The sequence below is a fragment of the Mustela erminea genome, chromosome 6, assembly GCF_009829155.1.
Source record: "Mustela erminea isolate mMusErm1 chromosome 6, mMusErm1.Pri, whole genome shotgun sequence".
Classification (NCBI taxonomy): Eukaryota; Metazoa; Chordata; class Mammalia; order Carnivora; family Mustelidae; genus Mustela; species Mustela erminea.
The window spans coordinates 144,764,101-144,790,219 of NC_045619.1; the positions used below are offsets into that span (position 1 = coordinate 144,764,101).

The 26,119-nt window shown below is 55.5% G+C and overlaps 1 protein-coding gene across 6 annotated transcripts in view; it reads left to right on the forward strand.

Moving 5' to 3' along the window:
* Positions 1-26,119, forward strand: part of DIP2C (disco interacting protein 2 homolog C) — a 348,933-nt gene that overhangs the window by 287,798 nt on the left and 35,016 nt on the right. For all 6 annotated transcript variants that reach the window (XM_032349895.1, XM_032349898.1, XM_032349894.1 and 3 more), the window contains 3 exons: positions 7,445-7,575; positions 16,061-16,229; positions 18,047-18,217. In XM_032349895.1, the coding sequence (XP_032205786.1) occupies positions 7,445-7,575; positions 16,061-16,229; positions 18,047-18,217 (471 nt within the window). The remainder of the gene's footprint in view (positions 1-7,444; positions 7,576-16,060; positions 16,230-18,046; positions 18,218-26,119) is intronic.

The window sequence follows — 26,119 nt, forward strand, 5'->3', positions numbered from 1 at the left end:
ACACTCTTCGGCAATATTTTATAGTTTTCATGATACAAGTCTTGTACCTCCTTGATTGGGTTAGTTCCCAGGCATTTGATGCTTTGATGGGTTAGTTCCCAAGCATTTGATGCTTTGATGCTGCTGTAAGTAGACTTGTTTTAATTTTTCTTCAGATTTTTCATTTAATGTGTAGAAATGCAAGTGATATTTGCTTAATGACTTCTTATCCTGCCACTTTGCTGAATTTATGATTTTTTTAATAATTCTTGTGTGAAATCTTTAGTGTTTTCTCCATATTAGTTCATTTTACCTGTGAACAGAGATCATTTTACTTCTGCTTTTCCAACCTAAATGCCTTGTGGTTATATTTCTTACCTAATGGCTTGGGCTAGAATTTCTAGTACGATGCCGAGTGGACAGGGTGAAGACAAGCATCCTTGCTTTATTCCCGACTGTAGAGCTACAGCTTTGGAAGACTCAAAACCACCGAGTATGATGTTCTCTGTCTTCTTCGTATGTGGCTTTGGTTATGCTGAGGCCCTTTTTTCTATTCCTAGTCTATTGAGTGTTTTTATTTTAAAAGGTTTTTAAATTTTGTCAGACTCTTTTTTTTACATCAATCGAAATGATCATATGGGTTTTTACACCCTTTGTTCTTCTAATGTGACATATTGATATTTTATTTTTTAAAGATTTTATTTATTTGACAGACAGAGATCACAAGTAGACAGAGAGGCAGGCAGAGAGAGAGGAGGAAGCAGGCTCCCCGCTGAGCAAAGAGCCCGATGCGGGGCTCGATCCCAGGACCCTGAGATAATGACCTGAGCCGAAGGCAGCGGCTTAACCCACTGAGCCACCCAGGCGCCCCTGACTGATGTTTCAAAAGAGTTTAAGTAATCTCTACACCCAGTGTGAGGCTCAAACTCACAACCCTGAGGTCAGGAGTCACATGCTCCTCTAACAGCCAGGCAGGCGCCCCCCTGCATTGATTTTTCATATGGAAAGCCAACATTGCCTTCTAGGAATAAATCCTACTGATGTATAAGCCTTTGAATATGCTACCAAATTGAATTAGTACTGTTTTGAGGATTTTTGCGTCAGTGTTCAGCAGGGATATTGGGCTGTAGTCTTTTGTTTTCGTAGTGTCTTTGGCTTTGGTATCCGGGTTATGCTGACCTTCAAGAATGAGTCTGAACTGTCCTTTCTCTTTAGTGTTTTCGAAAAGTTTGAGAAGGACTGGTATTAGTTCTTTTTTTTTCTTTTTTTTTTTTTTTTAGATTTATTTATTTATTTTAGAGAGAAAGCACGCACATTCGGAGGAGGGGCACGTAGAAGAAGAGGGAGAAAGAGTCCCAAGCAGACTCCCTGCTGAGTGGAGCCTGATGTGGGCTCAGATCGTGAACTGAAGCGAAATCAGAGAATCAGAGGCTTAACCAGCTGAGCCACCCTGGTGCCCCGCTATTAGTTCATCTTTAAATATTTGGTTCATCTTAGCAGTGACATCGTTGGGTGTAAGGCTTTTCATTGTCGGTAGATCTTCTTTACTGATTTGATCTTCTTACTACTTGTAAGTTTATTCAGATTTTTTATTCTTCATGATTTAGTCTTGGTAGGTTTTGTGTTCCTTTTTGATAATTAGTGTTTCAGTTTCCATGAAATGCAATTTCTCTGTTCCGTACGGGTCGCGCAGTGTGCTGGTGCACAGCTGTTTACTGCCCTCTCATGATTAATCTTACTTGTGTAGCATCAGTAGGAAATGTCCCTACTTACATTTCTGATTTTAGTATAATTTCAGAGTTCCCTCCTGTTTTCTTAGTCCATCTAGCTAAAGGTTTGTCTGTTTTGTTATTTCAAAGACCAGCTTTTGCTTTCATAGACTCTCTTTCTCCCTCTGTTTGCGAATCTCTGCGTGACTCTGTTATGTTCTTCCTCTTGCTCTGACTTCAGTCTGCTCTCGCTCCTTCAGTCGTGAGTTAGGTTCTTGGTCTGAGCTATATCTTGCTTTTTAACATAACTTTTATATAAACTTCTGCATTGCATTGCTTGTGTTGTGTCCTGTAAGTTTTGGGATGTTGCACCTTCATTTGCATTTGTGTCTAAGTGTTTTCTGATTCTCCTTGTGAATTAAGTGTGCATTTTATAAATTTCAGAAGTTGTGGGTTTTCTGGTTTTCCTTCTGTTACCAACTCCTAACTTCCTCCTGTTGTGTTTGGAGAACGTACTTCATACGGTTTCTATCTTTTTTAAGCTATTGAGACTTAATCTGTGGCCTGAAATGTGGTCTGTGTTGGAAAGTGACCCCAGCGCTCTTGAGAACAGCGCGTCCCGTTGCGGGTGAAGGTGCCCTCTGTCCCCCGCGTCTCTGCTCTGTTGGGTTAAGTCCCGTATTTTCTTATTTTTTCATGTGTCTCCTTTCTGGTTGTTCTGACCACTATCGAGAGTGGCTGTTGAAGTCTCTGTTGCTGGAGAAACGTCAACTTCTCCTTTTAGTTTTGTCCATTTTGGCTTCATTCATCGATGGTGCTTCGTCATTGGACAGTGTGTTGCCTGGTGCGTGGACGTTCACAATTGTCACATCTCCCTGCTGTGCCGAACCCCGTGTTAATACGTGACGCCCCTGCCCGTCCCGTGCAGTCCCTTCGGAATCTGCGTGTCTGATACTAGTTTAGCAACCTCTGCTCTTGTTTGGTCACTCGGCGTGGAATGCCTTTATCTGTTCTTTCACTTTCGAGCTATTTCTGTCTTCTGATCTAAAATGAATCTCTTGGGGGCACCTGGGTGGCGCAGTTGGTTGGGGGTCCAACCCTTGGTTTCGGCTGGGGTCGTGGTCTCCAGGTCATGAACCCCAGCCCCGCACACAACACAAAGTCTGCTCACATTTCTGTCTCCCTTCCCCGCCCCGTCCCTGCAGGCTTGCTCGCTCGCAAATAAATCAGTCTTTCTACAAAATAAATAAAATGAGTCTCTTGTAGGCAGCATATGGTTGGATCATGTATTTTATTCACTTTGCCAGTTTCTGGCTTTGGAGAGTTCATCTGTGTTCGTTACAGCAGCTGCTGGGAAGGAGGCACTGCTCTGGGGCACCGGGGTGACAGTTGATTCAGTGTCCGACTCTTCATTTTGGCTCAGGTCACGATCGCAGGGTCGTGAAATCGAGCCCCGTGTCGGCTCCCCACTCAGCAGGAGGCCGCTGGAGCCTCTCTCCCTCTGCTGCTCCTCTCACTCGCACTCGCTCCGAAGCAAATCATCGTTTCTCAGTGAAGGGACGTCGGCCGTCTTGCTCATTGTCTTCTGTGTCTTACACCTTTCCTGTTACTCATTTCCTGCATTGCGTTTTGTTTGTGCTTAGTTGGTCTTTTGTAGTGAAGCATTTGGATTCCTTTCTCATTTCCTTTCGTGTATCTCCTACGGGTTTTGTCTTTGAGGTGCCCATGGGGATTGGTTGGGCAACCCGCAGTTGTCACTCTCCAGTTTGGATTGTCCCTGCTTCATTTCAGGGGCACAAAAAAGGGTTCCATCTCGGCCTCTCAGTTGCTGCTGTCTCCAAGTTGTATCTTTAGGCACTGTGTGGCCCAAAATATGTAGTAATAATTCTTTTAAATGCATTGATCTCTTAGTTATGGGGGTTTAAACCCAAGGTTACAGTAATAGTTTTTTGACTGATAATTGCTTTGTTTTACCATGTTAGTCTCTTAAATCACGTAGAAAATGCAGGGTAGAGTTATAAAGTATTCTTAGGAATATACTAGCTTTTTAAAGACTTATTTATTGGTCTTAGAGGTGGGGGGAGGGCAGAAGGAGAGCCTGTCTTCCTGCTGAGTGCGGAGCCCCGCGCGTGATCCGTCTCGACCCTGAGACCGTGCCCCGAGCTGCCGTCACCCGGCTAGACACCCAGGTGAGCCAGGATCACGATAACTTTTTTTTTTTAAGATTTTATTTATTTATTTGACAAAGAGAGATCACAAGCAGATGGAGAGGCAGAGAGAGAGAGAGAGAGAGAGAGAGAAGCAGGCTCCCTGCTGAGCAGAGAGCCCAATGCGGGACTCGATCCCAGGACCCTGAGATCAGGATTACGATAGCTTTTGTGGTTGCCTCATACTCAACTTCACTGAGACCCTGATTTATTCAGATGACCTCCAGCTGCATCCAGGGTCTTTGTGTTTCAGCCTGTAGGACTTCCCTGAGCCTTTCCTGGCCGGTCCGAGCGTCGTCAGTGCCCACAACTTTTTCTTTCATGCCAGTGTCTTCATTTTTCCAAAATTAATTGCCATTGCCCAAGCTTTCTCCTGGAAGTTAAAAACCTTAGCAGGTTCCAGAGCTCAAAATAGTTTCCTCCGTTTCTGCCCACGCAGTTGTTGTCTGGTTGCTATGGAGACGTCTTCCCAGAATCCTTTCCTTCGCTTGTCAGTGGAATCTGCGGTGCCACACAAATAAAGTGGGTATGAAAGAAAAGGCTTTTGAAGACTGACTTGCTTGAGAGAGAGTGTGCACCAGCGGAGAGGGGCGGGCCGGGGAGAGGCCGTCTGGAGGAGGCGCCCCGCGGAGCAGAGCTCGGCCTGGGGCTCGATCTGCCGACCCTGAGATCGTGACCTGAGCTGAAATCGGAATCAGTCACTTCACTGACTGGGCCACCCGGGCGCCCCTTCAAAAGCCTTTCGGAGTCCAGCTGTCTTCTCAGACCAGGATACGTGGCTTGCCCAGTGCCGCAGGCGGCCCGAGCCTCCCCTGGTCACTGCCACAGGGCAGCACACGCAGATCCTCCGGTTTTCACCGTCTGCAGAGGGGCCGCTGCGTCACCTCTCCATTCGGTAAAGGCGCTTCTGCTTGAAAGAGCGACCTGTGTGGGTACCTCAGTCATTCCACTCCGTGGAAGTCTAAGCAGTCGTAATCCCGGGGAGACCAGTAACGAGGCTTTCTCTCAGATTTACAAAAGCTTCCTGTTTTAAAGATGTGTTTATTTTAGAGAGCGAGAGTGGGCGCACGGGGGGAGGGGGCAGAGGGAGAGAGAACCTCCGGCAGACTCCCTGCTGAGCGTGGAGCCCTGTTCGGGGTCCATCTCCCGACCCTGAGACCACAACCTGGCGCGAAACCGAGTTGACAACTTCACCGATTGCACCACTCAGGTGCCCCGCAGGTTTGTGGAAGTTCTTACTGAACTTCTGACATTTAATTTGTGTGATGAGTACCTGAGACGAAACACTGTGATGTCATGTAACGAAAGCCCGTCTGCCTCGAATCCCAAGAGGCGTCAACCCAGCGGAGATCTCCTGGTTTACAGTCTTGTCCTGAGGGAAATCCCTTCTGCCTCTTTGGTCGCCGTTGGCACCATGTTTCTTGGGATTGTTCGTTCGGTGTCAGCTCTTGGACAAGAATGTCATCAGGTATTCCATCAAATACCCAGAGTGGAGAGAGAAGTCTCCCCAGTAGACCGTTTTCTCCACCAAGGGCTCTGCGTGACGTCCGGTTCCGCGTCAGACCCCTGAGCACGACTTGGCGTTCTGTTCGAGCGCTCTGGCCCTGACTCGTCCGAGGTGTCCCTCGGACTCGGGTGGTTCCTGGTAGCGCCTGCACCAGGTTCCCCGATGTCGACAAGGATGTGGTGTGGGGGCCCCACGTGGCCCCTGCTGTTCCCCTCAGCTCCGTCGCCCTCTGGGCTCCCGCACGGGACGTGTTAGAGCTGTGACCGCTCTCCCCTCCCCCGAGTGTGCTCGCTTTCGGGGGGCCGTGCCGCTGACGCTCGCCTAGGCTGGGGACGCTTGCTTTGCCATCAGCCAGTCACACCGCACGGGAAAGTAACCCTTCCCACGAGAAATCCCAACCACGTCTGAGAAATAGTGCCGATGCCCTCAGCCCCCACCTGAGCACGTGTGTTCTCGGTGTCTCAGAGCAGGCCATGAGGGCTTGTGTTTGGGGCTTATGGAAAATGGGTTCTTAATCCAGGCACAATTCTGTCTTCATGAGACCAGACTCCTTCTTCCCGCCTGGGCTGCGGGTCTGTGGTGTCCGCAGGGTCCAAGACGGTGTTGAACTTGGACCTGAGACCTTCAGCCTTCCTGGTGGCTTTTTCTTCGTCTGTGACCTTGCCGCTGTGATGAGATCTGTTCGTGCTCACTCACCTGAAGCCCCAGAGCCCCGTGTGAGCCCCAGGGCACAGGGAGAGCCCGTTCTCTGCTCCCCTTGGGCTCTCCAGGAGCTCACGGCCCTGCCGTTAACAGAGTTCTCTCTCAACTTCCCATGGGGTCACCAGGTTGGACACTGTCTTTTATTGTTTTTTATAGTCCGAGCACCTAATACAGAGCCTGATGCAGAGCCTGTCCTTGGTCGGCACATGCGTGTTCGCTGAGCTGAGCTCGAGCTCGGTGCCTGTGCAGAGCGGGGTTCGGGGAGGCTCACTTCAGTGAGAATGTGGGTCCTCTGGGTGATGAGGGTTTTGTTAACTCGCGATCCGTTAGGTGGGAGGTTCAAGGAACGGTTCATAAACCCAGTGTTGTTTCTTCTTTAAGCCACTGTGGCTTTAAGAGCAAACCCAGAGGAGCCGCTCGTGTGTTAGATTCTAGAGCAATTCTGTGTCGCCTTCCGTGACCTCCGTGCAGCACCCACGATGAGCCCCGCGGGCCGGAGCACGGACCCTGCTCCCACGTTCACGGCACGAGCGTCCCCCGTCCCGGCTCGTCTCCCCGGCTGCCGGGGCGACGAATGGTGCTTTTCCCAGACGTGGGGCTGGGTCTGCCGGCGTGGGAGGGGCTCGCTGCCGCTTCCCATGGCTCAGCCCTGGGGCACGTTGGCTCCGGGGAGCTAAAGACGCGTCGGAGACCGTGAACTTGGAGACCTTTTCCTTTTCCTCTCAGGCTGGATCGGCCAGTAAGTCTCTGTGAGAAAACTGACTTTATCCGACTTGTTTACCGTATTATGTAATCCCTCATGTGCAGTCTGGCTGGGGGCGCCTTCCTGTCCCCTCCGTCACGCGGGGCAGGGGAGCGTGGCTGCTGGCGTGTGACTTGTGCGCCTCCTGCCCCCGGCCGTGACCCAGCTCGGGTGTGTGTGACCGTCAGCAAACCGCCTTCCCTGAGCCCGGCTCCCTGATCACAGACCTGGGACGCCCGCCCCTGTGCCCGCCAGCCCTGTCGCACAGCAGGCGTGTGCAAGTCAGACGCGGCCCTGGCCGGGAGGGGGGCCCGAGCCCTCGTGTGTCCCCCTTCCTCGCGGCACTACGGGACCGCAGGACAAGCCTTGATGTGCTGACCCGCCTCTTGAGGGCCGGACACGGCTCCTTCGGCTGCCGGATTGCCAGGTCCGGGGGCCCCGGAGGAGCCGTGTGTGGGCGTTGCAGGCAGGAGGACTGCCGGGAGTGGCCACCCAGTCCTCCCGCACGGCCGGAGCTGGCTTCCGCCGCGGCCTTCCTGCACCCACTGGGGCCCTAGGGGTCGGGCCGGGCACTGAGGGTGGCCTCGTTGTCTTGCAGATGTCTCACGCAGCCACCAGTGCCTTCTGCCGTTCCATTAAGCTGCAGTGTGAGCTCTACCCCTCTCGAGAAGTGGCCATCTGCCTGGACCCGTACTGCGGACTCGGGTTCGTCCTGTGGTGCCTGTGCAGGTGAGTGAGCCCCGAGCGCCGTCAGTCACGTCCGCGGTGGAGACCGTCTCCCGAGCAGACGGCAGTGGCGGTGGTGGGGGCTACCGCTCCCGAGGGGCGGGCGCGGCTGACTGTCGGCTGGGCCACTGTCCGGTCCCGTCAGCCCCGCGCTCAGGAGGAACAGGCATGTCGTGGTGGCGCCCACGCTCCACAGCGAGGGCTGAGACCCGCGCAGACCCCAGGCCTGGCTCCTTCTGGTCGGGGCCGGCGAGGCTTCGGTTCTCTGCCGTGAGCCCCGGTCTGGGGTGTGGACTAAGTCGGTGGGCACGTCAGGCTCCCTCCTGCTTCGGGCGCCTCCGTGTCATGGGCAGGAGGGACTTCCTCTGCAGGAGGGCAGGGGCCTCCCCATGAGCCCCCGAGGGCCGGCCGGGAGTGGGCTCAGCGGGGTCTGCGGGGACGGGCGCACGGGCAACCGCACCGGCATCTCCTCGGACTCTACACACGTGTTCGCTGTGGACATGGAGGGAGCGCGGCGTAGCGCGGAGAACGGGACGACCTCGGTGACCGGACCGCCTCGTGACGCCAGCCGGTGCGCGCCTGGACGGTGGCGCACGTGCGGTCTTCGGGTCGTCCTCGCTGGAGGCATCTGGAAGAACGTGACGGACGCCGTGGGACAGCCAGCGCCGCCGTCCAGCTCCCACAGACCCGCCTTCGGACGGTCCCGTTTCGTCTTTCCCGGCAGTTTTCTCTGCCCCCGTGCTCCGTGCGGCACTTTCAAGCAGCTGCGAACAACGCGATGTCCCCATAAGCCGCTGAGTGTGCACACGGTCTCGTGACCGTGCCTCCGTGTGGGTGTAACAGCGAGACGCTGCCGTGGAGCGTGGCCGCCTCCTTGCTTCCCCGTGGTCCCTCACGTCTTCTCTCGGGCTGCGGGGCACCTGGAAAGCAGTTGTTCCTACGCGGTCGTACTCTGTAATAGTACCAAGTGGGATTAAAACTCAGTCCTGTGTCTTTGAAAAAACCATTTTTGAAAAAACAAACCGAATTTTTGCAATTCGTTCTAATTAAAACAATTAAAGTTTTGAGAGGGCAAATTCAGTTAAATTATTTAGTGATTGTTGCCTCACTGCACAAGGCATCGTATCGCGGGTCCGTTTTCTAGGGCAGTAGTTCAGAGTACGGCATTCCAGCAGCGGGCCAGGTGACAAGGATGCCTGTCCGGAGCCACCCACTTTAGAGGGGACCGTGTGTCCCTTGGCAAAGGTGCCGGTAGATGGAGAGCTTTCCCACCCCGGGGCTTGCCGTGCCTGACCCTCGTGAGGTCCCCGGAGAGACCGCCTGGAGGCAGGGAACTGACGGCTTGACATGCAGGGGAGCAGGGCCGCGCTGGGGCTCAGGGCAGCGGCTGTGAGGAGCCCGCAGCTGACGGGCATCTTCCCTGCAAACTCGCTCCGACGTCCCGACAGTGTCCGCAGCAGTACGATGAGCGCACGTAAGAACTGGACACTGCTTCCTTCTGGAGTCCCTGCAGAAGCAGACCCAGACAAACTGGCCGACAAGCCCGACCTGGGAGCGTCTCCCCAGGAGAGCAGAGGATGCCCCGTGCCCGTCTGTACCGTGGACACTGCCGTCCTCTCCGATGAGCACGCGTTCCCTCGGGAAGTGGCCCGTGCAGGGCCGGTGCAGGGAATGCTCAAGGTGAACCGGCATGTCCTTTCGTGCGAGGAAGCCCGCGTGCTGGAGGGTGACGTGTCCTTTGGAGGGGCTCCCGCTGGTCAAATTGGGGACATTTCAGCATCAAAATGAAAGATTAAAGGAGATAACACTTGGAATAAAATAGGAAATTATCTCACCGTTCAGACAGATGAACAAACTGAAAGCTTGATTAATAGAGTGGACTTCTAGGAAACAGAAAGATGGGGGCACAACCTTCACGGCAGAGACACGGGGCCTTTGGGCATCACCCAGAGAGCTGCAGTGAGGGAAACAGCCTCACGTCCGGGTCCTCCTGACAAAGACCTTCCCTGAACCACTGAGTGCAGAGAGCTTCAGGCCCGGCTGAGGGACGCCGAGGGCTGCTGTCTGTGACCGCGACCGCCAGGATCAGTGTCACGGGAGCCCTGAGGACCCCGGCGGGCGGGCGGATGGCGTCTGCCTACGAGCCTCCGAGAGGTCTCCTTTCTCTGTAAAAGTCACTGTCAGGACAGCCGGCAAACAGGTCTGAGTCTTCGGGAAGAAATGTATCCGTTTCCTGATTTTGACATCTTCGTTGGTCATAAGGAGAAAAATACACTTGCTTCTTGGAAACACCTGCAGACGTATTTGGGGCTGATGGCATCTTAGGTCAGCGTCCCCCCTCAGGTGATTCCTAGGGGGAAAAAGTTATTTCTACTTAGAAGTTTTCTGTAACTTTGCAATGGTTTCAACAATTCTAAAAAGTTTAATACAAACGGTTTTTTGTGTCTTCATCCTAAAGTTTCCTTCACTCATAAAATAGAGGATTATTTCTCTGAGAATCATGATAAAACATTGTTTCAAAACACTCTTAATGATCTTAAGTATATATTTTTAAAAATTGTTTTAAAGATTTTATTTATTTATTTGACAGACAGAGACCACAAGTAGGCAGAGAGAGGGGGAAGCAGGCTCCCCGCTGAGCAGAGAGCCCGATGCGGGACTCGATCCCAGGACCCTGAGATCATGACCTGATCCGAAGGCAAACGCTTAACCCACTGAACCACCCAGGCGCCCCAAGATCAAATATATCTTAAAAAGGATTTCCAATCATTGATAATCATGGGTTAGAAGTTTCAATATTGTTAAAATGGAAATTCTCCACAAATAAATCTAGAGATTTTGTGTAATTCCTGTCAAAAATATCAACAGGACTTTTTGGGTTTTGGGGTTTTTTTTTTTTTTTTGGAAGAAGTGGACAACTTTTTTCTAAAGTTTAAAAAAATGCACAATATCTAGAACAATCTTGGAGTAGTTACAAAGTTGGAAAACTCAGACTTCCCAATTCCAGCACCTACTGCAGTACCCAGACCGGGGCGGGCTGGCGCGGATGTTGCAGGAAGGCAGATGCAGGAACAGCGGCCCGTGAAACAGAATTGGAGGTCACGACGCTGGGCCTCCTCTGTGTGGTCACGTCATTTCTCAGCGAAGGTACTGCGGCAGGTCAGGACGAAAGGGTAGTGTTCTTGGTGGATGATGCTTGGGAATGTGGGACTTCGACGTGCAAGAAGATTCAACCTTGACTTTGCATCGTATAAGTAAACTCACAGTAGGTTGCAGACACCGGTGCAGGAGCTAAGACTTTTAGAAGAAGACAGGAGTCAGCTTTCATAATCTTGGATCAGGCAGAGTTCTCAGATGTGGTGCCGGCGGCACGATACATAAATCACGAAAATGTGGGCACACCAGAGACACTCTGAAGGAAGTTGGAAATAGGAGCCACAGACCAGGTGGAAATGTGCAAATCGTGACCTGGTAGAGTCCCTCCGACCAGATACAGAATGAACTCTCAAAGCTCAAGAAGATGATCTACACCATGATTTGAAAATGGGCAACAGGTTTGAGTAGACATCTCAGCAAAAATACACAGATGACTTACAAGCACATGAAAAGATGCTTCACATTTTTTAGGGAAATGCAAATTAGAACCAATGAGCTAACACTTCATACCCACCACAGCCCATACAACCACAAACCCTTGAGTAATGAAGCTGAAGAACCTGTATTTTCCAGTTTCAATTAGACCACAGAGCAGCAGTAACCAAGGGTGCGCAGAGACTGGAAGTCTAGGCTGTTGGCGGGAAGGTGAAATAGTGAAACCCCAGTTCGGCACGTTCTTAAGTTGAACTCAGTACGTCCCAGCAGTTCTGCTCCTAGACGTCCGCCGAAGAGAAGGGAAACCATCCAAAGCTGTGGCGTGTGAAATGTCCCCAGTGGCCTTCGTAAAAACAAGGCAGAAAGAGAAAGACGCAGCGCACAGGTCCGCCCGCCGGTGAGGGGACGTTGGTTCATGTCCACACGGTGCGATGCCGCTGTCGTGTGGCTAAGCCTCGGAAACAGCCGCGAAGAGAAAGACACCAGACTCGGAAGACCACACATTCCGTGATTGTATCGCTGACACCGTTGATAGGAAGTGTCTGGGACACGCCACTCTACGGGGACGGGGAGTGGAGCCGCGGGGCTGGGGGCGAAGCAGGCCGGGGCCCATGGGGGCTGGGAACGTTCTGGAACTGCGTTGCGGTGAGGACGCAACTCTGCAGATGGAGAAAACCTTCCAGTCCCGCACCTCACACGGCGAGGGATTCATGGTGCGCACGCGGTGCCTCAGTAAGACTCTTCGAAACAAGAGAACAGCCTGTCATCGGGGTCAGTGACGCCCGCGGCAGGGTGACGGTGTTGTGACGAGCCAGTGCCTGTGCCCAGGTTCTGACGGTTGGTTTTCTCGGCTTAATAAGCTGAAATCACCAAATGACGCGTGTGAAATTTTATGTGTCAAAACATCTTTTTCCTCCTAGTCAGCCATGTTTTCCTTTTTTTAAATAGACGATTTTTCAGAACAGTTTGAGGTTCGCAGCAAAACTGAGTGGAAGTTGCAGAGCTTTCCCGCAGACCTCCCACGGCCACGCACGCAGCGCCTCCCCCGTCATCAGCATCTCCTGCCCGGGTGGGACCTTTTTATTTTTTTATTTTAAGAATCTAGGATCCTAGCTGATGCGTTGTCGTGACCAGAGTCTGACTTACGTCAGGGTTCACTCTACAGAGAGCTCAGAGACGGACTGGTCTGTGGCCCAGGAGCAAAGTCCATGCAGCAGAGCCAAGGTCATCTCTTCAGCAAGGGGCATGGGGACAACGGTGTGTCTGTGTGCCAGAAAAGTGGGTCTTAGACCCACAGAATGTGCCAGTGGGTCAAAAAAAGGTACAGACTTTACCGTCTTCACAAGAATTCGCTCAGAGTGGATCTTAGACCTGAATGTGAAACATGAAACCATTCATCTCCTAGAGGAAAAAACCCAGATGACTTGGGCCACGGTGGTGACTTCTTCGACATGACACCAAAAGCCTGTGACCTGTGATATGATGGACTTCCTGCAAATGACGGTTCGCCGTCAGGGGAACCAAGAGGCGAGCCACAGATGTGGACAAAATACTCCTCCGTGTCTCCTTAATCACCTTGTTCTGTCCAAGGTTTGCATCTAGACGAGACTCGCTCTGGTTACAGGAATTCTCAGGGACTCCTCGTCCTCAGTACAAGCAGCCTGCTGCCCGGTAGGTTTGCCCTGTCTGAGGAGGTGTTTGTGGCCGGTGCCCAGAGATTGGGACTGGTGAGTCAGGGAACCCGTGCGCCGGCCTTGGCTGGGCCGAGCAAGGGAAGGGTACGTAGGCAGTGGTTCCGTCTGTCCGTCTGTCGCCGGCACTTGTTAACTTGGTTCCTAGCGTCGAGTCCCATCCGGTTGGTGGGAATGAGGAGAGAGGCGCACCCAACCTGATTTTCCCAAGTGTGTTTACTCTTCCCCAGCCTCGAACTCCGCTCGGGGTCCCCAGCCCTCTCGTGGGGGACGGCTGTGATCCGGCAGATTGCTCGTCCTGACGCTTGTTCTCAGAAGGCTGATCTGGCTGTTCTGCACTTTGCTTCCTGCATTTTGGATCTCCTTACATAGAACCTACAAAATAAAACCCTGGGAACAATACAGAGATACGTTGTCATCGGTTAGAGGAATGTCATGGTCAGGTTTTACCCGCACTTTGACGCCCTCAGCTGAGGGGCTCGGACGTCCTGAAGGTGTGGGCATGAGCACTGGAAGCGCCAGTACCCACAACCGCATGAATCTGAGCTGCCGTAAAATCCGTGCAGGGAGACCTGGTTGGGTGTACTGTCGACCCGGCCCGTGGACAGGTTGAGTAACCTCTGCCCCAGCACTCCGGAGAAGCGGCCGCGTGCTCCCCGCAGGGAAGGAGTGTGACGTGCGGGCTTGTCTGCCTTGTGCGGGAGCCATGCTTGATCCCTGGGATCGTTCTTGTGCGTTTAGCGGAAGAAGATTTTCTGTTGTGCTTGGTTCTTTCTCCTTCATGTTGGCGTTAACATGTCCACCACCAGGCAAGCCTCTCCTTCAGAGGAACAGCGCGTGTGTGCTGCGTCTGGACGCTCCGCAGGGGACAGACAGGGAGACTGCCCAGGGCTGCGGAACAAACGCCAGCCTCCACCAGCCAGGCCACGGGGGTTGCCCCGTGTGTGTGTGTGTCCAGTTCCCAGGGGCTGCCTGCCACCGGGGAGAGAGCATTGTGTCTTACAGCCCTGGGGAAAACGTCCGCACAAACGCTCCTTGGGACCTCTGGGCATACGGAGCGGTGGCGTCCCTTGGCCCCAAGACACAGAGGCGCAGCTAGAGAGATGCCTGGTTTGTTTCAGACCCCACGTGTATGATTCTCGGAGGTTACTTGGAAAATAACGTGGTATGCCTCAAAAGCGAGACCGTGGATAGGACACGCCAGCTTCCCACACCTGACGGAAACTGCTTTTCGAGAGCCTCGGCTCTGGACAGAAGGACGTCTGCATCAGTTTGTTTCCACAAGCCACGTCGCTGGGTGTTCCTGGCGGTGGTTGCCGCGGCAGCTGCAGGAACCGGGGCGGGGCGTCCCGACGCAGAAAGATGCATGGTCGTGCTGTTTGGGCTCCTGAGTAACCTTAGTAGAAAGGGAGCTTCAGTGATTAGAAATGATTAGAAAGTAACGAGTTCATTTCTGCGAGACAGACGTTGCAGAAAAGCTGACAGAATGTCGAGTGCTACAGTCACGGGCACGGGGTCTTCCCTGGGTTGCCACACTGACCCCAAGGATGACTTCCTGCCCCGTCCCGGAGGCGGGTGCCGCTCTGGGTGAGCATGCGGCCCACAGAACGTCGTAGCGGCAGGGTCGCAGAGGACATGTGGAAGTCGGGCTGTGCTGACCCTCTCCAGGTGGCCGAGAACCGCCTTGTGTCCTCGGATCTCGGCACATTTCCTCCCAGCTCGACCCGGAACTGCCTCTGACTCTGTTCTGGGCTGTGGGCAGCCCTTTAAACAGAGTGTCTGTCCCCAGATTTCCTTTCTCAGAAGGATCCAGGAAGACCCAGACATCCTCGTGAGTGAACTCCCCACTGATGACCCAGCATCCTTCTTCGAGTCACACGGTTCCCTCCCGCACTGGCTCACCATCTGGAGTGTGCGTGGCCGCTCAGCAGCGGGGCCTGAGCGCTCACCAGCGGGTGGGGTTTGTGGTCTTGCTGGGAAGTGAAGGACCCGGTGCTGCGGGGGGGGGGTTGTGTGTGTGAGGGAGTGACGTCCTTGACAGAAGCCTCGGAAAGCTGTCGGGACGTGGCGTTAACCGTGGAAAGGTGTGGGGGGTGAGGAAGGGGCCACACCTGCGAGGGTGAGCAGGTCACAGGTCAAGGTGGGGTGAGGGTCCAGCTGGCCGCTGGCTGGTGGCCCCTGAGCCCTCATGTGGCATCAGAGCCAGGTCCTTCGGGAAGGGGCCTCTGAGCATAGCAATGGGCCAAGGCACTTCCCAAAGCAAAAACGGGGTCTTGGACGGGTATTCACTGCAAGTACCGAGAGCCTCCGAGATCTGGTGAAGGTCTTGTCCCTACTCGGCCAGCACCCCGAGGGGGTTGGGAGGAAGTGGTGGGACCCAGGTGCTCGGCTCAGGGTGTAGAGTTTCCTCTAAATGCTCCCTCTCAACTTAGCATCCGTTCCTCCCTGGAGGAAGTACCCGGCTTCGAAGGAGAAATTGGTTTACTTGGGACTTGCTGTTACTCACTCAACCAACAGTGGCCGTTGACTGTGCTTTGAGAGAGGCCTGGGTGTGTTTCCTACAACATTTCCTGCTGCTTCCTCTGCTGTCCCTTATTCCCGGCTTAGACATTAACTTGAGTTAAGCAGAGGAGCGAGCCGCGCAGGATTATGAGGTCTTATCCCAAGGTGCGGGACACCAACGGGGAACCACTCACTATTGGATGACATTCGTGCTTTCTGAATTGTAGTTTCCAACAGGCAGGGCTTAAGATTCCTCCATCTGTAATGCAGCAAAATCCAACTGTTTAAAAAAAAAAAAGGAAGAAAAGAAAAGAGACAGGATGCCCGGCTGGCTCAGCAGAGGGCATGACCCTTCCTCGTGGGGCCGTGAGGTCAAGTCCTGCACCGGGCATAGAGATCACAAGAGTGGACAAAAGACTTCATTCGACCTCCCTCCAAAGAAAACATACATTCTTATAAAAGCAACCTGCGTTCCCTGCATTTTGCAAGCCTCGGGGTCTAGAGGGTTCAGGTGAGCTCCCCGAAAGGCGGTCACTGAGCGGGGACTCCTGTAGTCCTCTCGTGCCTCGACAGAACCTTTGTGATGCACTTTGTGTTGTATTTGCAAAGCCGAGGGGCCGTGGCGGGGTCCCCCTGCCCCCCGCGAACGGACAGCAGGCGCGTCGCAGTCGCGCCCTCACACGCGCTCCCGTGTCTCCCTGCAGCGTGTACTCCGGGCACCAGTCCATTCTCATCCCGCCTTCCGAGCTGGAGACCAGCCCTGCCCTGTGGCTTCTCGCCGTGAGCCAGTACAAAGTCCGGGATACGTTCTGCTCCTATTCAGTGATGGAACTTTGCACCAAGGGGCTGGGCTCGCAGACGGAGTCCCTCAAGGTAAGCCGCCCGTCCCAGGCCTCAGAGTGCTTTGGGGAGCACGTCCGAGCGTCCTGGGGCGGCACCGTGTCCCGGGCCATGGGAAGGGCTCCTGAAGCAAAATAATCATTCACAAAAACCAAACTGTAATCCACTGTCCCCTGAAACTCCCCAAACCGACTCCACGTGAAAACTTGGTCTCATAAGGTGAATAACTTCCCACGGTCCCAAAGGCTATAGGCCAGGCTGTGCACTCCACACCCTCGGTGTCTGTGATGCCATCAGTTCTGCCGCAAAGGCCCCGAACTGCTTTTCCTTCTGTGGGTGAAGTTGGTTTTATTCTGATGCTGGTGTTCAAGCCGGAGGGTTGACTTAGCCACTCGTTTTTGTTTCCCTGGAAGACCCTGCGTCCGAACCAGAATAGTAGCGTTTCCCTCCGTGTAAGTCAGTAGCGTTGGAAAGACGTATTTTCGTGGTGAGGCAGTCGTTACCCGTGTAAGGAGGGGTGGTCACACGACCAGTGTCGATTTACACTCCAGCGGCTGCCCGCTGTCTCTACGCCCAGAGGGACGTCTTCGTGTACGCACAGGTGACGTTTGTGTGTCCGTGTGTAGGCACATGCATCATCTATGCACGAGTAAAGCATTACGTTTTTCTCCCCAATTTTGTTTTCTTGTTTGGACCTGATGCAGTGAGCTCGAACAAGAAAACACGGCACAATAATGTTGACACTAAGCTACATAAACAAATGTATAATTGCTTGAAATTATTAATGTGTATAGGAAAATAGACTTATAAGACATGATTATTTCCGCTTATGTTATTTTATAAAATGATTATGTATTTCCAAGCCCTTGACGTACTGGTTGACTGAGCCGTACGACCGGCTTCCGAGCTAGAAGGCCCTGCTGTTAGGGAAGGGGAATTCTCAGTTGCAGAGAAGTCCCGTGCTCTTTCCACGTCCCTACGTGGAATCCGTTTCGGAGCCAAGGTTTGGATCTCTGGCTCCAGGAGCTCTGCCTCGAGACCCGGGCCGCACGGCCTCCCCGAAGACACACGTGCGTCCCTCAAGCACCGGAGTCACCCAGCTGGAGTGTTTTCTGTGTGACTCCGTGCGTGTGAGATCAGATCTGTGCAGGAACCTCTGGGGCCAGAGTGCTGCGCCCCCCGAGCTAGGGCCCCCTGCAGCGTGCGGGAGGCTGAGTCCCGGCCCTGAGCCCAGGCTGCAGAGCAGGGCCCGGGGCGGGGGAGGGGGTGTGGGGTCCAGCCTGTGGCGGTCGTCCTTCTGTGGCTCCTGTTCCGCTGGAGACTGTCGCTCGCCACCCGCCTCCCTCCCCCACCCCTGCAGGCCCCAGCCCCAGAACCCCGTGCTCAGCTCCCCGAGGTCCTCCTCTGAGCCCTGCCGCCTTGCTCCGTCGACTGGCTGCGGTGCCGACCCGAGCTGAGCTCAGTCCGCGCGGTCGTCAGGTGGAACGGGCCTCCGCATCGTGGCACTTACCGGAGCGCTGTGTTTGCGACATGGTGCAGACACGCTCCTTTTCCGCTCTGTATCGGGAATGGGTTTTCTCGTCTCTGTCCAGGCTGTGCTCGCAGGCGTGTCTTGCTTCCCAGAACGCTTTCCTGTCATCATTTCGTCCAGGTCTGCGTCTCCCCGTGTCCTCGTGCCGCACCTTCTGTTCTTAAACACGGCCGGGCCGGGCCGGGACAGTGGAGCGACAGGGACACGCAGAGCCCCCGGAGTGATGTCCGTGCAGAGTCCGTGTTGCGTGTATCCCTCCGGTAAGGAGGCCCCACCCCGGGGCCCCGGAAGGCTGACCTCTCACTGCCGTTACTTGCAGGCACGAGGACTGGACCTGTCACGCGTGCGGACCTGTGTGGTGGTGGCCGAGGAGCGGCCTCGGATAGCGCTCACGCAGTCCTTCTCGAAGCTCTTCAAAGACCTGGGTCTGCACCCGCGGGCCGTGAGCACCTCCTTCGGCTGCAGAGTGAACCTGGCCATCTGCTTGCAGGTGGGTTTCCTCGGGGTCCGGCACCGCTCCTGCCGGAGAGTGACGTTGAGGTGCAGGCGCTCCGCACAGGGTCGTTTCTGCGGCTGACGCTTGGCCAGTGTGGAAGATACCTTGTAGCCTGATGCGTGTGGTGGGTGCACACTTGTTTGGTTGCTTGTGTTTTCTTTTCTGTGTCTTTCTTTTTTCCTTTTTCTTTTCTCCGTCTGCATTTGTGCGTAGCCGTTACTCAGAGCTAGCATTCCGAGCTCTCACTTTGTCCTGAAACGTTTTCACGTCGCTCCCATGAGTAGCGGTTGGCCCAGACCCCTGAAGTCAGGTGTTTTAGAAAGAGTGTGTGGGAGACAAACGCTTCGTTGTGGCAACAATGCTGCGTCCTGGAGGAGGAGTGCCCAGCACCATGGGCAGGTCCGGGGGTGTGCAGCCGTGACGGCTTCTAGAAGTGGCCCTGGCAGTTCCCGGCTGCGTTTCCAGGGCGCAGGCGTGAGGCAGCCCCGCGGGTCCCCTGCAGGAACCGTGGCTGGAGAGCGCGTGTTCGCTCGTGTCTCCTCCATGAGCCACCGCCCTCCTGTTCCCTTCTTCCTTCGACCCTTACCACGGGCACGTTGATCCGTGCCGACCGCCAGCCAGGGCCGGGGCGGGCCGCCAGCGAGGGGGAACAGGGCATGCCCACGTGCCCTTCCCACAGCCCCCCTGCCGCAGGCGGCCCTGGGCACGGCTGCAGACTTCGGTCCTCTGACACACCGGCAGGGTAGGAGTGCCACTCACCGGGGGCCGGAACGGAGCTCAGCTCAGGTCGCCTCCCGGTCTCCGTGCTGCCCACCCACTGTCCCCCAGTTCCTGCTCGCAGCTCCCCCAGGGCTGACCGTGGAACGCTCCCGGGCGGCCCCATACCCACCAGCGCTCGCGGTGCTGGGACGCCTCCGCAGATGGTGGCTGAGACCCGGCTCTTCCCATGTGACCCAGCAGATGAGGTCACCCCAGAAACACTGGCTACAGAAGGCATTTTGTTGGGTTTTTATTTTGATTTTTTGAATTTCCTACTACATCCAAAGTGGCACGGCTGTCCTGGCCCGTGGCGCAGTTTTCCAATCTTGGCAGCATCTTTAACCATTTGTGCACAATTTACAGTTTTCACACCAGTGTGCTTTATTCTCTACTCATTTTCAGCCAGTTTTCCTTTTTCCTGGACGGCTAGCATTGGAAACTAGCTGCAAGTGTCGATGTGTCCGAGGGTAGAGATGAGGGGCACCAGGACGGGGCCGTGCAGTGCCCCAGCCACGGCCACCCTGCTCAGGGCGAGGGTGCGTCAGGAGGACCTCACGTTCTGGCTTCGAGGAGGCAACAGAGCTTGTGTGCTATGCTAGATGCAGCAGCCCACAGTCCCACACCGCAGGGTCCCTGTAGCTCCCGGGGACACCGCAGGCATAAGGTAGCCTTGTGTCAGCCCGAGTCAGATTTTCCTCTGAACCTTCCTCACACTCCGTGAGGTGGAAGCGAACATACAGTTTGCAGTGAGCGAGTAAAACACTCCTCGTAAGAACCAGTCGGAGGGTGCAGAGTGACTGGGACACAGGGGGTCACAGAAGGCCTCCGCAGCGGGCAGCGGGGCAGCAAGGTCCCCCCAGGAAGCCAAAGGGCAGGGACAGAGGCCTGGAGGCAGAGCTGGACAGTGGAGACATTAGTTTTCTTATAATTGTTCCAAAAATTAGAGCGTGTGAGATGCCAGCAGGAAGCAGCAGAGCCCGCGGTCTGAGCAGAGACCGTGTCGTGCTCCCTGCTGTGCTTCTAGGCAGCCTGACCCACAGGAAGTGCCTAAGGAGGTTTGTGAAGTATTCTGAAACTGAATTTTTATGAATGGTTCGGCAAATAAGGGAAAGCCTAATGGTTCAGAATTTCTTACAGATTGATTTTTTTTTTATAAAGGAGTATTTTAGGAAAGAAATCGGAAAATACAGATCAGCCCACAAATAAATGATAGACCTGTAACTCCATCCACCCAGAAATAATCACCATTAATCCCTTCATGTAAAAATATCAAAAACACAAGAAGCTACAATGTTCAGTCCCAGACTCTGAACCAAAGTGTTTAGAGGCATCGGGAAGTTGAGTCTTTCCTTCGTGGCAGAGCTAGCAGGGTGCCGGACACACGTGCGGTCCGGGCTGGGCATCCTTGTATTCCGTCCACGCGCTGCTTGCCCGGAGGACCGTTCGTGCCGGCCACCGAGCAGGCCTGCAGTGTGAGCGCGGTTCTCCGGAGCCGCCGCGTTCGGAGAAGGGAAGTGTCTCCATGTGCGCGAGACCTGTCCTCGCCTGAGTGTGGGTGGCCCACGGGCCCCTTTCGGGGGCTCCCTGGTCTTTGGGGGATGGCTGACTTACCGGCGGCAGGTAGTGGACACTGCGGTAAACGCACCCACTGCATGAGACTTCGGTGTTCCGTGGAGGTGAGTTAGGGGTTCATTTTCCTCGGCCGGGTTCGCACGGGTGAACATGTCCTCGCCCCGCCCCGAGCATCCCCCCCGGCGTGTGCGGTCTGCATCCACGGATCGTCCTGCCGCGCGGGATCTCGGGCGCTGCTGCGTTCTTGTACCGTGACGTCCGCGGCCCTCGGGCTCAGGGGCACCCGCCGCCCTCTCGCGGCCGGTGCGGCCCCTCGTCCCGCGTCCCTGAGCCCCGGGGCTGGAGGCATTTCCCAGGCTCCGGCTTCCCTGGTGCCTCATCCCCCACGGCACGCTTTCCGCCGCTGCTTCCGTCGTGCCTGTGGACGCGCGAGGCCACTCAGGGAAGGACGCCCAGAGAGCCGGGCACCGGGGAAGGACAGCGCCTCCCGGCTCCGTCGGCCTCGGGGACGTGCCGCTGCGCGAGTCCTTTAGCCGCGGGACAAGGCACGTCGGAGAAACCAGACACACTTTTTTGTTGAAGTCCAGCGCCCCGAGTGACGTGCGCCCGCGGCAGCAACGACCGTCCTGCCCAGCGAGCCGACGGTTGAGTCCCCACCGGCTCAGGCCGTGGCATCACATCACTCCTCCCGCCGGCCGGCGTCTGGGGTTCGCTGCCCACTGTCGGCTCAGACGGCCAGGCTGGGGCCTGCACTCGAGAAAGAAGTCATTTACCCTCAAAACAGAAGCTTCTCTGAAAGGAGGCTGATCTGGGACCGCGTCTGGTTGGCGACACGGTCGCCACGGCTCCCGGTGGGGGAGTGGGTGTTCTGAGATGGGAGACACTGAGCCTCAGAGCAGCTCAGAGGACATGCCCCGGTGGCCAGGCAGCGAGCAGACACGGAATCGTGGACCAAATCCTCGAAGCAGAGACCACTGTGTCCGCAGAGTAGTCCATCTGCTTCCTAGCACTTTCCTTTCCTCTCGCATTTTAGATCAGATCTGCCATTCCGTACGACCCACACCGGCAACCCAAAGACGTGTGTCTCTGTGGGTGGGGAAGGTTGGGGGCGTCCGCCCCTCCATGGCCGTGGCTGTGGGTGGGCAGCGTGCCGGAAGGCGTCGGACAGCTCAGAGCAGTGATGGCTGCTTGCTTGTGCTGCTGCGTGAAACCGGGCTTAAGAGAAAATCCTGAGAAATGACAAATGTTTTGTTGTTAAATATACAAGTGGGCAAGTATAAAAAATCTAAATATGAGACCATCATAAAAATAGAAAATTGGGAGACTCACAATTTCTGTGCTGCCGTTGACTCAGCTGTTCTGAGAAACGAGTGAGTTATTTATTCCCTTCTCACTCTGAGCAGGAGTCACCACGTCCATTATCCCAACACGGCCCCCTGGAGGTCGATGGCGTAGCTCTGTGGCTAAAGAATGGGCCAAATGGAGCGTGGCTGACTTGAATTTTACACGAAATACTGGTATGTCATAGACTTATGCGAGGTAGAAATGTAGATGGATGTGCCATTTTTTATGCTTAGAAATGACATTTCCCAGAATCTTTAGTCATAAAATGACTTTAAAACAATTTAGATTTGTTGAATCTATGACGAAAGTGGACATTAGGTCAAGTTATGACTTCTGAGTTTAATTAACTTTAACATAAATTTCCGTTAGTGCTGTTAGGAAGTGTCACGTACATATTAACCTCTGTCGAGAAAGTCGTTGCCTAAAACCACAGTTCCTCTTTCCAGAAGCGTAAGCCGAAAGGTCTTCGGTCGTACTCAACTAAGAAATTCAGCTTTCTGTGACAGAACAGGGAGCCCCTCCTCACCAGCAGAAAGGAGGGAAGGTGGGGTCTTCTCTTTTCCAAAACTCGTAGGTCACCTTAGCAGAAGCTTTGATCCTTATATTTGGAAAAAAGCAATGATTACTTTATCCGGGAGGAAATCTTATTGTAAGCACCTGCGTGGAGTTCAGTCAACAGTGACACCGCGGCCACCTTCGCCTTAAAGCTCCCGCAGTGAAAGAGGACTGCGGCCGCCCTGACCTGAGAAGTGACGTCACTGACCGTCGGGAAGAAAAAACCAGGAAGCGCAGAGGCTGATAAAAATCTCAAGTAATTCTCAGAAGAAAATTGGTAGTTTTAACACTTTCGTGAATTTGAACTCGGTCCATCTCGTCCCCACAGTGCTTTTAGGTGAGGAGGACTGTAAATGAGGTGTCGTGGGCGTACGTGCTCGCAGGAGTGAGTCCCACTCAGCCGAAGCCCGCACCCCTTTCCTGCTGACCCGCCTGTCCCGGGAGTGAGAAGGAGCATGGGCCTCCCGTTACCTGGTGCCCTCGTCCGCGCTGAGCGCAGATCCCTTACCCCATGCCCTGGGTGGCTCTCCGGGGCCTCCAGAGCAGGGACCCAACATAGGACCACCCGCCCAGGAGCAGCCTCGCCGGCGGTCGTGGTCCTGGACCCCACGACGGGCACGCGCCACAGACGGCGGGAGCGAGCCTGCTTCCCGGGGCCACGGATGGCTGCGGGGGCCCTGGTGACCTTGGTTCCCAGCGCACATGCGGGCGGCCAGGTCAGCGGGGGCAGGAGGCACTTAGCCTCGGTTACTGTGCAGCTCCAAACACAGAGGTCCCCAAATACAGAAAGGGGGTTTGGGTGCTTGGTGACCAAAAAGGGGTGATGGGCGACGACCTCAGCCCATCTCTTCGGCCGCCCACATCAACGCACACTCTGCCATTCTCACACACCGCCCTGCGCATGCCGCCACAAAAAATCCTGTCCTAACACAGCTTGCACTGCCAGAACTGGTAGCACACCGGCCTCCCTCCGGAAGGGACGGACCCAGACTCTGCTGCTGCTGCAGGTGCTTCTGGGGGGTGGGCGGTCCCTCTGCCGGCTGCGGACGCGGCTGTAAAGGTCACCGCCATGGACGGATGGGCTCTGTGAACTGGGACGAAGGGAGAGAAGCGAGGGCATGTTCTTGCTCCCCGGTGTACGGCGTTTCGGGGGTGTGCTGAGCACCGGGGCTGCCCCAGTGAACAGAGACTTGGCGTTGTGTCGGCTGGCTACTGGGCATGTCTTCCCGTCTGGACGGTCTGCAGCTTTGGGAATGACAGGAAGAGCTTAGGTCCTAGGAGAGGGCGGTGAGCTGGGCCCCAAGGCTGAGCACCACGGGCCTCACGGGCAGGGGTTCACTTGGGTTGGCTCGTGACCAGCTGCAGGGATGTCCTGGGTTTCAGTCTGGGCCTCGCACAAAGAACGCGGGCATCCGAGCTTCTTGTTGGTGAGCAGCGCTCAGGAACGTGGCCTCCCTGCTTCATGGCCTGCTTGCCTTTCCCCCGTCCCCTGCCCGGGAGCCCTCAGCAGCAGCACTCTGTCTACACGGGCTACAAGGGCGGCCTGGGCTTGTAGTCGTCATCCCTTCTGTGCATGACTCGGCGCCGCTGGTGGAGCGCAGAGCAGAGCAGGCCGTGCGTGGCGAGCAGCCACGGCTGTGTTTCCTGGGAGCTGCAGAAAGAGGCAGCCTCCTTCTGCACGTGGTCTGTTGACCTTTGTGAAGGCCCATTACTGACCCGATGTGTCGTACGTGGCACGGACTGCCACGGTCAGATCCGGCGCACGGGCTGGGTTGTCGCCGCGTTTTTGGCTCCTGCAGACCCAGTAATTCATCTCAGACCCTCATTTCCTTGACCCTCTGTTGCCGCAGCCGCTGCTGATACTGATTTCTTGGTCAGTTGGGACGCGTAAGACCAGTAGCAGAAGCCAGCTCTGTTCAGTGTCAGCAAAGAGTGCATTTATAGGTGACAGACCCTGGACTCGGGTTGTTTCTTTGGCCGCAGAAGTCGTAAGAGCCTGTTGTTCCAGCCCTAACCATGAAAGTGATCTGGTGAACACCTGAGTCACGGGTTTAAGAGCCGTCAGCGCTGGAGAGGAGCAGAAGTCTCCGTGAACTGAAGTCCCTGTCGAGAAAAGACACCCCTGCTTCCCCCCGGCAGAGGGGCGGCAGGAGGAACTTGGTGCAGAGACCAGCTGATCCTTGAGCAGCGGACACAGCACCGTGCGGCAGTGCGTGAGAATCCCAGGGAGCCCCGCTCCGCCATTCTGCCCCGGCCAGGGGCGCGTGTGCAGAAGCTGGCAGCAGCAGAGCCGCGAGAATCGTCTGAGGTTCGTCAGGCCTCTAGTGAACGCAAGGTCACAGGCGTCTGAAGCCTCGGGGGCGCCTGAGAATGCATGCCCCCCCCCAAGGGACAGTGGGCCCCCAGCGGGTGGGAGGCAGGGCATGGAGGACAGAGCAGGGAGCAGGAACGCTGCGAGGCCCCCTGGAGACAACCCCCTTGCACTCCAGACACAGAGGTGGGACTACAGGGCTGAGCCCGGTGTCTCAGCCCCCCGGGCCTTTCCCAAGTGCAGCCTTCGGGCCTCCAGAGGCTGGGCATTGCCTGCAGGAGGGAGAGAGCTGGAGAGAAGGGAAAACCACCTTGTCAGGCAAGAAACGGGTGTCCAGAGCCACAAAGCCAGCCCGGACCGTCATGTCAGTGGAGCTGTGCGGGGGCCCAGGCCGCCGCCACGGCACGGGTCACGGAGACAGCTGGGTGAGGCCGGAGAAGGCTCTGCCCTTGCTGGGAGCACTCACTGTTTCCTGCAGTCTCTTCAGTGTTTGCCTCCCAGGAAAGCCCTGAAGGACGCAGAGGGAAAGGAAATGTAACTACGCGGCGCAAGAAGAACGTGGTGACAGTCTGTGGAGCAGACATGCCGGAGTCCCCGGAGACCTTGAGATAACCAGGACGCGTGCGTTGAAGAGGGACGCGCCCTGCACGGAGAGGGGCACGATATCGTGGAAACGCAAAAACTACACCAAATAACCAAATGGAAATGCTGGAAATGAAAGCTGCGGACGTAGAAACAAGATTCCTGGTGGCTCCGGTAGCAGACCCGATGCAGGGGGAGAGGCCCGGTGAACTTCCGGCCCCGCACCAGAGAGAAGGAAAGAACGTCCATTGGAACAGTCGGGGTCTCTGGGGCGACAGCAGGTTGTCTGTCCCACGAGCAGCAGGAGCCCGGAAGCGGACGCTGCGGGGCCTGGGACAGAGAACCGTTTGAAGACATGACGACAAGGACCCGTGAAAGGTATCCGCCTACAGACCCAACATCTCTGTGAGCTCCGGCCGCATAGGTAAAAACCAACCTCATTGAATCCTTATCACAGCGCTGAGGGCCAGGTGAGAGGTGGTCTCCAGCAGCTGGGGAGGAATAGAGGCACAGTGCACAGTGCACAGTAGCAATCGGGAACGACCGAGGCCGGAACACGCTGGGCTGGTCCGGGCTACGCGCAGAGAACGGCTCACCCAGCAGCAGTACCGCTCGGGAGGACACGGCAGGCGTGTGCAGACGCAGCGGCGCGGCGAGCCTCCTTCAGCAGCACACGGCTGCAGGGAAGGCTGCTCGGGCCAGAGAGGAAGGCACACGAGGCAGGTCAGATCTGTAGCGAGAAGCATCGAATGCTAGAAAAGCATTCGAGGAAA